Source organism: Podarcis pityusensis (assembly GCF_964106645.2).
Source record: "Podarcis pityusensis genome assembly, chromosome: 3".
NCBI lineage: Eukaryota > Metazoa > Chordata > Lepidosauria > Squamata > Lacertidae > Podarcis > Podarcis pityusensis.
The window spans coordinates 39,782,638-39,797,661 of NC_138026.1; the positions used below are offsets into that span (position 1 = coordinate 39,782,638).

A 15,024-nucleotide genomic window follows, 5' to 3' on the forward strand; every position below is an offset into this window, starting at 1 on the left:
AGGTGAAGGACCCCTGACAGTTAAGTCCAGTCGCAGACGACTCTGGGGTTGCAGCGCTCATCTTGCTTTACAGGCCGAGGGAACCAGCGTTTATCCGCAGACAGTTTTTCCAGGTCATGTGACCAGCATGACTAAGCCGCTTCTGGCACAACAGAACACCAAAACCAGAGCAGGGCACGGAAACGCTGTTTACCTTCCCACCAGAGCGGTACCTAGTTATCTGCTTGCACTCTTTGGCGTGCTTTCGAACTGCTAGGTTGGCAGGAGCTGGGACCGAGCAACGGGAGCTCACCCCGTCGTGGGGATTCGAACCGCCAACCTTCTGATTGGCAAGCCCAAGAGGTTCAGTGGTTTAGACCACAGCGCCACATGCGCCAAAGTGGGTGTAGTTAGTGAGAGATATTTAAGGCCAGTGAAGAAGTGGGATATTTAGAACAATCCCACTTCTACTTTCATAGCAAAGTATAAAGGGGCCATTTGTGTACAATTAGTTGTTGTTCTAAATATCCCACTTCTTCACTGGCCTTAAATATCTCTCACTAACTACACACAACCATCAGCTACATGGCTTGTTGAAAAATAAAACAGGACGCTGAAACTCTGACAGCAAATTTCAGGTAGCAGAAAGGGGGGGAATCTAGAACTGCAAAGGTTTGTCTCCATTCAATATTTAATCCCCTGGGTATTTTGTTCGCAGATGTACAAAAGGATTAGTATAACCTCAGCTGTTCAAAATTCTATTGACTGTGTTAATTTTTTGCTACAGAGTAATCTATCCATTCTTACTGCAGCCACAGCCCACTATTCTAAACCCCAAAATGTATCTCCTTTTCAAGTCGCATCCACACTACGTATCCAACTTGCTACTGTCTGCAACTACTACAACCGCCACACTAGTTGCCATCCTACAGCAAGGACAGTTAATCAGTACGGTGGTACCTCAGGTTAAGAACTTAATTCGTTCTGGAGGTCCGTTCTTAACCTGAGGTACCACTTTAGCCAATGGGGCCTCCCACCACCGCCACGCCGCTGCAGTGCGATTTATGTTCTCATTTTGAAGCAAAGTTCTTAACCCAAGGTACTATTTCTGGGTTAGCAGAGTCTGTAACCTGAAGTGTCTGTAACCCGAAGCATCTGTAACCCGAGGTACCACTGTATAGCCAATTGGCCAGGAAAAGGTCAGTAGGGGTTTGGAGTCCAACATCTAGCCTGCCTCCTTCACAGATCAGCCCTCGCCTCCTATACAACAGACAGTTCATTTTTCAGTAGTGTTTTGTGATGCCACTTAGCTTGGCTTTGTGATAAACAGGCAACAACTTCTTTTTTTAAGGTACAGGGAGATTTTGGGGGCAGGAGAGGGGCAGAATGGTTTCTAACCACCTGAGTTGCATAAGGACTCTATGGCATTTCAAAGCAGAAGTCAAAAGTTATCTTGTCTGTTTTGGAGATCATACTCAGAATTGTGTAATGTTGATCAGCTGCTCCATGACATACTTAAGCTGCCCTGTTGGATCCAGAAAATTGTGATTTACTTCACTTTCCATTGCTGCACTTTCAATCTTGGTAACAAGAACCTGTGATTTTTCTTGATTTCTAGTTAAGAATACACATTACAAGATTCTGCCATTTCCAGGGTCTGTGATGCAGGAGTATAAATTCCCCTGCTATCTAACCTTTAAAGTACCGTATTTTTTGCTCTATAAGACTCACTTTTTCCCCTCCTAAAAAGTAAGGGGAAATGTGTGTGCGTCTTATGGAGCGAATGCAGGCTGCGCAGCTATCCCAGAAGCCAGAACAGCAAGAGGGATTGCTGCTTTCACTGCGCAGCGATCCCTCTTGCTGTTCTGGCTTCTGAGATTCAGAATATTCTTTTTCTTGTTTTCCTCCTCCAAAAAATAGGTGCTTCTTGTGGTCTGGTGCGTCTTACAGAGCAAAAAATACGGTACATCTTTTCATAATACTCGGCTTCAAAATCACATATCAGAATGAGTTTTCTAGAATCCATCATTTATAGTAGGATCCAAATTACCTGACACCGGTCTTCTGCAATAAGGAGAGGCTTTATCGTGTGTATTCAAACTCAGAAATTGTCCAGGCTACTGGTGCACATCATTCTGCAATAAAACTATGTTTTCAAATAGTTCTGAATCCTTAAATTTTTTTCCTTTTAAAATATGAAAAATATATTAAACTACCGTATTTTTCGCTCCATAGGACGCACTTTTTCCCCTCCAAAAATGAAGGGGAAATGTGTGTGCGTCCTATGGAGCGAATGCAGGCTTTCGCTGAAGCCTGGAGAGCGAAAGGCATCGGTGCGCACCGACCCCTCTCGCTCTCCAGGCTTCAGGAAGCTATCCGCAAGCCTTGCAAGCCCGGTGGGAGTTCCCGCGGGCTCACAAGGCTTGCAGGCAGCAGCCTGCAGCCCCGGCGAGTGTCCGCAAGCCTTGCGCACCCGGCAGGAGGTCCCGCCGAGCGCGCGAGGTGCGTCCTATGGGCCGGTGCGTCCTATAGAACGAAAAATACGGTACTTATTAACAAAATAATATAAAAACCTACTTTACTAAACAGACTTCTCAAGAAAGTCAAGGCCAGATAAAGGTTTTCTGGAACTTCTGGTTTCAAGAACTGTACTTACCTCAATTTGTGTTTACAAATGTGATAGAATCTAACAGTTGTGCAAAAAAATTGTAAATCGTAACATTTTAGGTGTCCCAAATCAGTCACATTTTGTACATTGTTATTTGAAGTTCCTCCGATGTTTAAAGAACTACTAGCACTAGCAGGGCAAAATCAGAAAAAAGGACATGCAATGGAGGAATCAATTTTGTTGTAAATAGCTCTTGTAAAATGGCAGGGGCAACAGAGGGCCTGCATCAGCTTTCCAAACTTCTCATGTTGGTGACACACCTTTTATACATGCATCATTTAGCCACACAGTAATTCAGTTTTACTAGCAAACCGGAGGTTAAACTAACCCATTTCCAGCTCCAGGAGGAGCACGGGGAGCGTTCACATGACACGCCTACAAACTGCAGCCAACACACTGACATGTTGCAAAAAACAGTTTGGAAAGCTCTGGGCTACGCAATTGGAAAGCCAGCAGGGTATGTTGGACCTATTGTGCAGTCTTCTCCAAAGGAGAAAGCTGTTACATGTAACACAGGGATCAGGTTTGCTGTGGGGACCCCTGTGTTTTGTTAACATGAAGAACCTGTGTCCTTAATACCTCCATGCATTTCCATGGGAAGCACAGCTCAGTCATATGTATGTAGTAGATCAAGAATGTGCAAATGCATATTTTACCACTAAGCAGCAGGAGAGGATAGTTCAATATGAGTGGACCAGCAGCAAAGTTGATTGCTTCCTTTAGTCTGAAGCCACTTGTACAGTATGTACTAATTGGTTTTCACTTTTTCCTCTCCTGAACCATGATTTTCAAAGAGAGGGAGTGAGAGGGACAAGGTTTATATTGACACAACTCTGTTGGCGTGAATCCCTACTTAAAGTCTTGTTTAAAAAATTAGAAAAGTCTGATAATGGTTGAAGATTAGGATGCAGAGCAGGCTGCACCAGCTCCTTGCATGATCTTTGGTAACATACAAAACAGCTGGTCTGAAGGACATACCCTAAGAAGAAGCATCTATGTACACCTAAGCAATACTCTGATACAGAAGCAAGTGGTAAGGCAGACACTACTCGGCACACACAAAAAAGCTGCAGTGTTTTTTTGTTTCTTATGTTTGTCCATCTTTGATTAATTTAAAAATAGGCTATACCATCGATGAGGAAGCAGTCACACTCAAAACTTCCATTCCCTAGGGAGTTCCAGGGTAAAAACACTAATGTGTCTGGCTAGAGACTTATTTCAGACAGGAAAGCAGAGATACAAAAGCGAAGGCAGATAAACAGCACCTGCTCCCTTATTAGGAAGGCAGCTGATAGGGTGCGGGTCTGGTGTGTTCATGTTCCCATAACACCACAGCCAGGGATTTGGGAAGCAGGGTGGGGATGAGCAAAATACAGCCGCTTTCTTCATTTCCCATGCATCAAAATACATTGTGTGTACATATTACTTCTACATTATAATGTAAACCCTACTCCCAGAAAAAGCACTGACCATTTCCAGCTCTGTCCCTTACACATAGTATCATTGTTTCATAGTACATTGAAACACAGCCACTAAATCTTATTTGTTTGAAAAGCTGATACCAATAATGTTTCCTTACAATGGATTGAATCCAGTGTGGATTAGTAGGACTTTGGTTGCTCGTGATTAACTAAAACCCCTTTAATTTAAACGAGTCTGCTCCAAGTACAATTTACACCTCGCTTCAATTCAAAGATATTAGATTTGTTATCTTTGGAAGGAAAAATATGAATCCCTGTGACCCACGTGTGTGGGGTGAATAATAAATGCATTGGTTGGGTGCCTCGATTCAAAACATGGGGCAGTAGCAGAGTTTACTGCTGCTAAACTTTTGTGAGTTTAAACTGGGAATATAGGTTGTTAGACCCTTTTATCCCGTTTAGTCCACTTGGAAACAGTGCTCCTATTTCTACCCCTCTTGCAATGAACATCCCACACATTCCAAAATAAGTTTTAAATGCTTTACTTACAAACGGTCCCAAGGGTCAAATTCATGCATTTCTCGAAGCAGCAGCAAAGGAGAATATAGGCAGAATACGCTTGGGTCGAAAATACAGAGAGATAGCTTCAAACACATGTTCAAAGCTTGGCGCTTGCTTAGGCAGGTCTTCCTTGGTCAGTTACATGACGTAGAGAGAGAAGGAACAGGAAGGGAAGGCTTTACTTTCTCTCTCATTGGAGAGTCTAGGAATCCAGCTCTGTAGTCTTAATCCCTTCATGCACCAGCTAGCACTCATGCAGTTATGTTTGATTGTATGCTATTCATCAGAGGCGCCTGGAGGATACTGACACTTTCAGGAAGGCATCTCTTACTTGGTTGTGTTGAGTTAGCGCTCTTAAGAGCCTAATCCCAAGGTCTGGGTTCTCCATTTTATCTTGGGGGTTAGCTCCCTTCCTCTTCCTCATTTCTCCCAGCACTCTTTAGGTAGTATGGTCCCATGGACAATGTTTTTCCACTTTCGAGAGGGAGGTTTCTTTACCTTACTAGTGAAATCAGGTGAGTGGCACCCAGAGAAGGCCTTGTTAGTTGTGGTGCTCAGTCTATCAAATTGCCTTTTGAGACATGTTTGTCTGACACCAGCTGCACAATCTTTTCGTCACTGCGTGCTATTTTAACATATAAACTATGCTTTATTTTTACTTCGGTATTGTATCTTGCTTTTGTTAAATTGTCTGAAAGTATTGCTAACGGTATAAAACCTTTAATTAAATATTACTCAGATTCTGCAAACACCAAGAGCTTCTCCTTACGTTGCAGTGACCTAAACAGTGTTAAACAAAATAAAAGTTTAATGGTTTGAAAGCCATCCAAGTTGGTAGTCATTACTGCATTTTGTGGTAGCAAATTACAGAGTTTAAAGAAAGATTTGTGTAAATAAATATTTCCTTTTGTCTTCCCTGAATCTTCCAATATCTGGCTTCATTGGATGACCTTCGGTTTTAATACCAAGGGAGAAAAAATTCCCTGTATCTTTTCCAAACTAAAAAGCCGAAATCGTTGTAATCTTTCCACATAGTGGAGTTCACTTTAGCCACTGGTTAATTTTGCTTGCTATTTTCTGTATATTTTTCAGCTCTGCAATAGCTTTTTCTGAGATGTGATGTGGTGACCAGAACTGTAGTTTTTCAAGTGTGGTCACACCACAAATCTATGTAACAGCAATATATCATGTTGATCTAGGGAAGAAGCTATAACAGACATAACATAAATGGAGACTGCAAAGTTTTGCAGAAAAGCATGGATGAGAACATTCACCCATTCAGAGTACATCCTATCACTTTCCCTTTGACCTTGCCTCCTACATATTCTCTTCAAGGCAAGATAGCATTTCCAGGAAAGGAAGGTTTACATATTATTTCAAACTGAATGCCCTCTTAAGGCACCAGGCACTTTTAAGTTAGCGTTTCACAGCTGCAGCATTTGGTTCCTGCAATCCAAATGGACTTGCTGGGGGGGGAGGGGAAATAACCCGTCTGGAACATACCTGCTCTAAGCTAAATTAAAGCAGAGACACAAAAAGGTTAGAAGGCTATGATTTCTGACTAGATTTAATTCCTAATTTGTCCAGCACATGAATACTTTCCCAAACTCTTGGTCAAGGCAATCTCTGCTCACTCCATTTTCAGTCGGTAGAATAGCATTAAGGGCTGGGCAAAATCTCTTGTGTCTTAATTACCTATCTGTAAGATGGAAGATAATAATACCTTCCTACATCAAAGGGATGTTGCAAAGAAATTCATTAGTGTGCGTGTGTTAAGAGATTCAAACTCTGGTGAGAGCAGCTAAATAACGAAGTCGATACAGCTTCACGGCAGGAAGCAAATCACAGGGCAATTGTGTATGCTTAGGTAGGACATTCTCTATTAAAGGAAACAGCTGGGTTTTGTTTAAGAACCAATGCAATGCACTGTGATCTGGTGAGGATTAATGAAAATATAATAATGCATTTGCATATAAACATGTTCTGAAGCTTTTGTATGTCACTTTATTCTTGTATATCAACACGAGATGCACTTGTTAGGTGTAGTTTCCCTCCATTTCTGTAATGTGTGTGTATAACAGAGGAGCTAAACCAACTGAAATGAAACAATATTTTTCAAAGTAGGAGGCTACTGCAGGTGGTACCATTTTTGCCCAGTCCTAAATAAAGACACTAGGGGTTAGGTGATAATTACTTCATTTATTGACTGAAACATGCATATATTCCTAGACATTATGGCCACCAGCACAGCAATGAAAATAAATGTTATGAAAAGACAAGAAATATTTTCCCTTCCCACTCTGCAAACAATAGAAATATTCAAGTTCCAGGCAAAATAATAGGAGAAAAATAGAGAGGGGGAGATGACCAGATGCTTATAATGGACCAAAGCAGTGTTAGCATGGGCACTAGAAATCATTCAGCTTGTTTAACACCACCATTACAACCCCAGACCTTTTAATATATTCCAGCTTCATCCTCTCTACCAGGTACCACATGATGTTGTTTAACCTCCATTGACCACCATTCCTCCAATAAAGCAGGTGGAATTGCCAAATAAGAGATTAAAAGCAGGAACATAACAGAAATTACAGTGGCACAATCTCCAGTGTTTACATGGAACAGGGGTTTGATTAAGAGGAGATGTGAAATCAAAGCTGCATCTCGTAAGCGATAAAGAAATTGAGTTTCCAAAGCTCAGCTTCTGCTGTTACAGTGCTATTTACGTTGAAGCAGGAAACAAAAATGCTGGAAAAAGACCCCTCGCAGGCATGGCCAAACTTGGTGTTTTGGGACTACAATTCCCATCATCCCTGACCACTGGTCCTGTTAGCTAGGGATGATGGGAGTTGTAGTCCCAAAACATCTGTAGGGCCAAGTTTGGCCATGCCTGGCTGGGCATTTTAGACCTTGTGCTAAAATGTCAGACCTTGGACCCAGCCAGCCATGTATGGCAGCCCACCAGGGCTCAAGAAGCTTTCTGGTTTTGCATATGCAGACACGACCTCTGAAAGGCCTAGCAGCCTACAATGTATGGTTGGCTGGCTACTTACGACACAACTTGTCGCAAGCTGTGCTGGTCTGCATATGTGAATCTTTTCGCACAGATCTGCATGTATTATGAGTGCTCCATGGAGATCACCCAGCGCTTTGGCTTTCACCTAAAACCCACTTAGTTGGAATTATTTTGTATTTTAAATCCTCTGGTTCTAAGCAATGCGCTGTATTGCCAAATTATTAAGTTGTGAAATCAATGGGACATATCTTCTAAATAAGTGTGCTTAGTATCCTCCCAGCCAGAACGAAGTTATCTATAAGGCAGCATATCTCAGATTTAGTGAAAATATTGGGGGGTTATATTTGCTGGCAAGGAGACGTCGTTATTGTCAACAAATGAAAAGAACCCAAAGGAGTCAGCAGGTGGCCATTATCTGTACATGTTTCATTAAAATCGCATAAACCTTAAGTACAAAAACACCACGGATTATTGCTCTAGAAAAAACCGCAAGAAAAACCCAAACACCCACGGTAAAAACATCACCATATGCACAAGACGTACATTTCTGAAAAGCGAGAATATGGAATGCTGGTCCAACCTTACAAACACTTTTTCCCCTCCCCCAATGTTAAGCTGATACTTTTTAAAAACTTGGCAACATTGGGGATTTCTAGAAGCGTGGGTATGGAAGGAGGGAAATGTTCATATACAGTTTGTCAACTTATTTTAAGTCCTAAAAAATTAGCATTTACAAAATACTTGATAAAAATATCTTTTAAAAGTTGTCTAGAGGTACATAAAATCATCCTCAAATGTTCATGTCAGTTCACACGCACTTGTCATCTACTGATTCAGTTCTCTGTACCTGCAAAAAAAGGAAACGGAAAAGAAGGTTTTGGCAACTGACCACTACATGTAAGTCTCTTTTTTTTAAAAAAGCAGCACAACCAATATGCAATCTTTCCTTTTGCAGTATTTGTACAGCCCAGTTCCAGACTTTTAAACACTGCATTAATATAGACAGGACATCTATAATCTTACATTCATTGGTTCCTGATTTTCAAAAGCCAGAGAAGCCTTACCTGCCAGCTTCAATTGTTCACAATGAAAAGCACCACACTACTATCTGCCTCTATTCACTGCACACATGCAGATTGCTCTACCGTACCCTGAACTTTCACTGTTTCAATCTGCCCTTTTACTGACAGTGTGCTGGGTGGGGCACCTCTGGATGCTGAAACACTAACAGTGGAGCGAGAGATGCGGATCTGTAATAACATCACGGGGCAATAAAAAGAAATATTATGAACATGCTTGCAATGGCTGGAAAAACCGAATTACAAAACACAACTGAGTGAATCGGCAGGAGTTCTGCGCGCCAAGTACCTCTTCAGTGTTACTTTCACCATTTTCAGACGGTGCAGTACCTTCCTTTGCCGCTTCCTGCTTTTCATCCTTCTTCCCCTTAGCACCTTTGCTGGCCTTTGCTCCGGGTTCCTTCTGGAAAACAAGATCAAACGGAGGGAGATGGATTCATTACAGAACCAAGAAAGCTCCCCAGGAACTGCGAGCACTCTGCAAAAACCCATCAGAAATAAAACACTGGAGGCTCTCTTGGCACATTCCACAGGCACCTGGGCTCCTATGGAATCACAGAATTGTAGAGTTGGAAGGGGCCCCGAGGAACATCTAGTCCAACCCCCTGCAATGCAGAAATAGGCAGCTGTCTCATATGGGGATTAAACCAGCAACCTTGGCATTATTAGCACCATGCTCTAACCAGCTGAGCTACCTATGCACAATCCCTTTCCGCCTCCACCCTTCCAGGTTTTGTGTGAAGAGGGAAAGGTACATATGCCAGTCCAGAAATGAGATTGGCGTACATGTGTTTGCACGCAGGAACCCAAAGCATCTTTCTTCACCACTTCTGTGGAAGATGACCAAAAAACTACAAGGTATTTTAATCTTGTGCACTGAAAATATTTTGGTTCCAGTAGAGAGGTAAGATTATCTACCTACCTATCTATCTATCTACAGTGGTGCCTCGCAAGACGAAAATAATCCGTTCCGCGAGTCTCTTTGTCTAGCGGTTTTTTCGTCTTGCGAAGCAACCCGATTAGCGCTATTAGCGGTTTAGCGGCTTAGAGGGGGGGGGGAGCAAAAAAAATCACAAGACTTTTTCGTCTAGCGAAGCAAGCCCACAGGGAAATTCGTCTTGCGAAGCACATCGAAAAACGGAAAACCCTTTCGTCTAGCGGGTTTTTCGTCTTGCGAGGCATTCGTCTTGTGGGGCACCACTGTATCATCTATCATCTCAGGAAGTGCCTATATATTAAGGACTGGCTAATAAAAACATGGAATATGCTAGAAGGTGAAACTCCAAACAACTAATTATCCAGACTAACACTTCTTGCATGACAGCTGTTTCTACACTGGACTGATCCTGTTGACCTTATAAATCAGGCATAGGAAAACTCGGCCCTCCAGATGTTTTGGGACTACCAACTCCCATCATCCCTGACTCCTGGTCCTGTTAGCTAGGGATGGTAGGAGTTGTAGTCCGAAAACATCTGGAGGGTCGAGGTTGTCTATGCCTGTTATAAATAAATTAAGGCACTAAATCGAGTTGAAGTGGTATTACTTTAGTTCTCCTGTGATGTGGTGGCATGAAGGCTTCTCTCTAGGAAAAGCAGGGAGGGGAGGAGCCTGACACATGCAGAACTTCTCCATGCTCCCTAACTCGCTGAGCACTCATGTCTCTAGCTGGAGGACCCCAATGACTTGCATCGGATTTGTGGAGATTGGAACACTGGACTTCCTGTAAGTGTTCTTAAGGGCAGTGGAGAGTGGAGCTTGCAAGAAATGATTAATTCCTTTTCTAGAAGGCAAGGTCAAAACTTGCAAAGAACATTTATCAGAGCCAGCTGGAAGGGGAGGCAACCTGTCCCAGATTTGGCCATAGCAAAAAAACCCTTAACCATGTACTATAACCAGGTTAATTTATTCATTCATTCAATTTGTCTCCTGCCTTTTCCTCGGAACCAGGACTCAAGATGGCTCACAAAAATAAAAATAAATAGGCTGGTAGTCTTCGGGGTACAACAGCCCTGCAGGGCGGTTAAGTGTTTTGCCTTGATTGCAGGTTGGAGGACTATGCTGAGAGTAGCTTACACCAGCCCTATAATGTAGCCCACTGCAAATATTGCAGCTCAGAGGTGGGGGCCCTCCTTTCAGGCCAAACCAAGCCCTCACTGTATGCAGGGCAGTGGGTGTGTGGACTATATATATATATATATATATATATATATATATATATATACATGGCTCCAGAGCTATATACAATTACATACTTGGCTCGCCAAGTGTTCAGTAATGTTTGGCTTGGGAGAAAAAGGTGGAAGGCCAAGTGAGTTTAAGACAGGGCTGAAGTCAGAACACCTGGAAAACAACTGCATGCTCTATCTAATTAGGATTTACCAAACTGTGTGAAGCCCTTAAATGATCAACTATTTTCAATGCTTCTATTATTCTTTTATCTCAGGCTAATATAACAACACAAATTACTTTGCCACGGCGGTATTATTTATATCCCGCCTTTATTTCCTGGAACTCAAGGCGGCACACACTTCCTCCATTTTCTCTTCACAACCCTGTGAGGTAAGTTAGGCTGGTAGTGACTGGCCCAAAGTCTACCAGTGAGCTCCATGGCTGAGGGAGCATTTGAACTAGGCCTCCTCAATCCTAGTCTGACATGCTAACCATACATCAGTGTTGCTCCACCTTTGTGAAGTACTGGGCATTTATCCCAAGGTAGCGCAAAGTAATATGTCCCATCGCTGCAACAATTTCCATTTGTGCAACAGGAATTCCCCTCTCCATTTGCTCTAGATGTTCCCCTAACTCTCCAGAGCAGATTTGGGGAGGGTGCAGGGTACATGAAAAGGAAAGAGGGGAAGGCGGAAAGTCCCTTGCTCTGGCGGGATGCCCATTCAAAGCAGACCTCTCATATCTGTGCTTTTCGGTTTCAATTGACACTGGCTGACAGCTTAATTGGGAGACTGCTACAGCTCTAGACTCCAGAGAAGCGGGATATCATTTCTCTTGGGGCTCCTTTGATTGTGGAGCGGGCTATAAAGCTACTGCTTATCAGGCTTAAATCTGATGGAAGGGAGGGGGCGCAGAATTAATCTCAGGAGTGTCCATTTTATTTTTGCACCTTGTGAGAATTAGATGTTTTTGGCTTTCGTGACAAAATAAAATTTAAAATGTGGTATAGGTGCACCAGCAATGAAGAACTGCAAGGTACTTACTATGTAAAGTAAAAACTGTGAGGAGAACCTGAGCTTACAGGGTTAAACAGCTCAGTGTGTACGCCCTGCCTACTGTTGGGAGGGAACTTCTGCGTCAGTTCCGAGAGACTCAAGTCTTTGTTCTTTCTCTCTACTTTCGCTTTTGAGGAGAGAGGACATGTTTTCGCGATGCTGTTCGCTGTGATAGATAATGGATAGCCTGCTGTAAATAAAACTGCTTTTAGCTGCTAAGATCATGAGTGGACTTTATTTAAGCACACTGAAGAATGCACTGGAGTTTTTTTTGCAGTTTCCTCTTGCCGCTGACGATCTCTGCTATGCTCAGATATGTGGACATTGGAATGCAGAGGCCTACGCAGGGAAGTGTGCCGGACCTCACGCTTATCTGAGCAATAAATCAATATACTCTGACAAAAACTATCGCTAATTTGTTTTCCAGAGACATGCCCATGCAATCATGGAACAGAGCTCATGCCCAATATAGTCTCCTAACTTAAAATTTTGCTAAACTGAAGAAATTGATTCATCATTCCCTTTCCCATAAATAGATACTGTGTTTTCACCTCTGAATGTTGTTAGTATCTGTGCTTATAACAATACATTATGTGACAACTATCCCAGGCTGTGAGCCTACAACTCAGGTTGTTTACTGTTGCAAAAGTTTCACAGAATTGACCCACAGTTGCTGCCTTTTCTTATGTTAATCCTATATTAATTTTAATTACTTTAAGATGTAATGATTTCATTAACTATTAACAGTTATAACCCTCTAGTCATGTTGGGTAGACTGAGCAAGAGAATATAGCGGTACAGAGAAAGCGCCCAGTAGGCAGAGTAAAACAAAAAACAAACCACTGTTAAAATAAATTTTTACCTTAGTGGTTTTTCTTGGCTTAGGCTCAGGTTTTGGTGGAGCTGGCTTCTAGGAAAGAATTTCAGACAATCCAAGCATTAGCACAGTTGCTACCAATTGTTTCTTAATCTTTCCCCTTTCCCCACTTCTTAACATGGGACACCAAAGAAGCCAGAGGCCATTTCTACAGATAGGCTTCAGTCAAAATTACCTTCTATATCTTATCAAAATGTCTGAAAGTCTGGTTCTCTGCACGTTATAGATATACTGTGAGAAACAGTTTCCTGTCATCTCCAAAAGAGGTTGCATTTCTCTCTCCACACACACACACACACACACACACACACACACACAAAATGACCACACATTTCTTTTCTGGAAAGGATATTAGGAGCCAGCCAACCAACACAACATGTGAGTTTGGTTATTCAGATTCCTGTGAATCAGGGATGGGGAGTCTGTGGTCCCCCATATGTTGATGGACTCAAGTTCCAATCAGCCCCAGCTGACATCGCTGATGGTCAAGGATGATGGGAACTGTAGTCGAACAACACCTCGAAAGCCACAGGTTCCTTGTGCCTGCTATAAATCTCAGAAACTTTAACAACTGGAGTTTAATATTCTTTAATGACTGGGGGTGCACTCCAGATATCCTTTACAGACTTTGGAAAGTGACACATTTCATCCAGAGGAAGGGGGCCACAAATAGTGGAGCTAGTTCTACTACTTGCCTTAGGGGAGAGAGGCTGCAAGAGTTTGGCTGAGTATCTAAAGCAGGATCAGGAGTGCTGATACCCAACATTGGAAGATCTGTTCCTTCCAATATGCTCTATGTGCATATTTGTAGGTAAAATAAATTATTATAAAAATGCTACAGATCTTGTGCTCAGACCAAAAGGAAACAAAACCCTTCGTAGCTGTCCCGGGGCTTCTTGCTGCTCAGGAAAGTTTGATCGTTCCAGACGCCTGATTAACATTCAAGGATTAAACACCAAATCTAGGTAACATTGGCTTACCACTCGCCACACGGCATGGCCACTGCCACCTTGTCAAGCTTGACATGAGAAAGAATGTGGCTTCCTATCTACACAAACAAGCTCTTATAAATACTTACAGCTGACAATCTTGCAGATCGTCTTGTTGGCTATAAAAAGGAAAGAAAATATCTTTGTAGATTTGCAGCAGTTCACATCCACACAAGGCAAAAATCTGTCACTCATTTGCCAACAAAATAAAATGTACCTGAAAGACAACAGAAGTCTTTATTACCAAATGCAAAGGTCTTTGCATCCTGAGGGATTATTGTTTTACATGTACGCGATGTACTTGCTCAGCTTATTTGCTTACTACGTTTTGGAATCTTATCTTCCTGTTTGTTTCTCTACGGTTGTGGAAACCTCTTGTGGCAAGATCAGTGGAAATTATTTCTGGGACTGTGCTCCAAGGCACATTATGAACAAACAAAATCTGAAACCCCCATTCCCAAAGCCCAAGTAAGAGTGACTTGGTGGCCTTTGGAGCTTTCTAAAAATAATAATGCCGTATTCTTTGAGCACCCAAACACTGGGGAATAAATAATGCACACCTAGTAAACTAGACTTTCTTGATGTGGAATTTGGATTCTTTTGCAACGGAATCTAAAGAGTCTTGATGCTAATGATTGAAATTTGATACTATGATAAGAAAACATCAGTGCTGACACGGAATCTTTAATTTACTGCTCCTTTTGTAAACTGGAATCTGGTGGGAGAGGATCTTGAAAAGTCGTAACTTGTAAATAACTGGTAGAGTTGTGCGGAAAATCTGAGAAAAGTACAACCATGATTTTTAAGGGGAATTTGTGGCTTCATGGATTGGCGAGTGAAGCATCAAACCACACATTCATTTAGGAATTTTGAATCGGAAGTACTTTTGCTTTCCTCTGTGACGTAAGTCAGGCCAAAGTTAAAACAACAATGTTCTATTTGTTTATTTTAATTAACGCTTTTAGAGAATTTATTGCAAGGCAATGAACAATAATATAAAGTTCGGCATGAAACATTGATATCAAAAACACTCCAATAAAATACTAAAATAATAAAAACAGGGGGTAAAGATACAAACAACCCAAGGTTATTAAGATATCACCAAGTCCAGCTGTAGAAAGCAAACCCATCAACTGAGCTCTCCTTCAAGAAAAAGGCCGTGGCAAAAGGCATGTCTTCAGGTGAAGGCCAGCTGTGGTCCTACGGTAC

At 42.1% G+C, this 15,024-nt stretch overlaps 1 protein-coding gene and 1 long non-coding RNA gene across 6 annotated transcripts in view; one reads left to right on the forward strand and one right to left on the reverse strand.

Annotated features, from left to right (window-relative positions):
- Positions 1-15,024, forward strand: part of LOC308473405 — a 31,029-nt gene that overhangs the window by 14,193 nt on the left and 1,812 nt on the right. The gene's annotated exons all lie outside the window — the stretch shown is intronic.
- The window catches only part of HMGN3 (high mobility group nucleosomal binding domain 3), a 31,145-nt gene continuing 22,929 nt past the window's right edge, over positions 6,809-15,024 (reverse strand). For 2 of the 5 annotated variants that reach the window (XM_080998881.1, XM_080998879.1), the window contains 4 exons: positions 13,905-13,934; positions 12,812-12,859; positions 9,014-9,127; positions 6,809-8,895 (listed from right to left, as the gene is read on the reverse strand). In XM_080998881.1, the coding sequence (XP_080855007.1) occupies positions 8,764-8,895; positions 9,014-9,127; positions 12,812-12,859; positions 13,905-13,934 (324 nt within the window). In that variant the 3' untranslated portion in view covers positions 6,809-8,763. The remainder of the gene's footprint in view (positions 8,896-9,013; positions 9,128-12,811; positions 12,860-13,904; positions 13,935-15,024) is intronic. The other 3 variants (XM_080998880.1, XM_080998883.1, XM_080998882.1) reach the window with 3 other exon arrangements.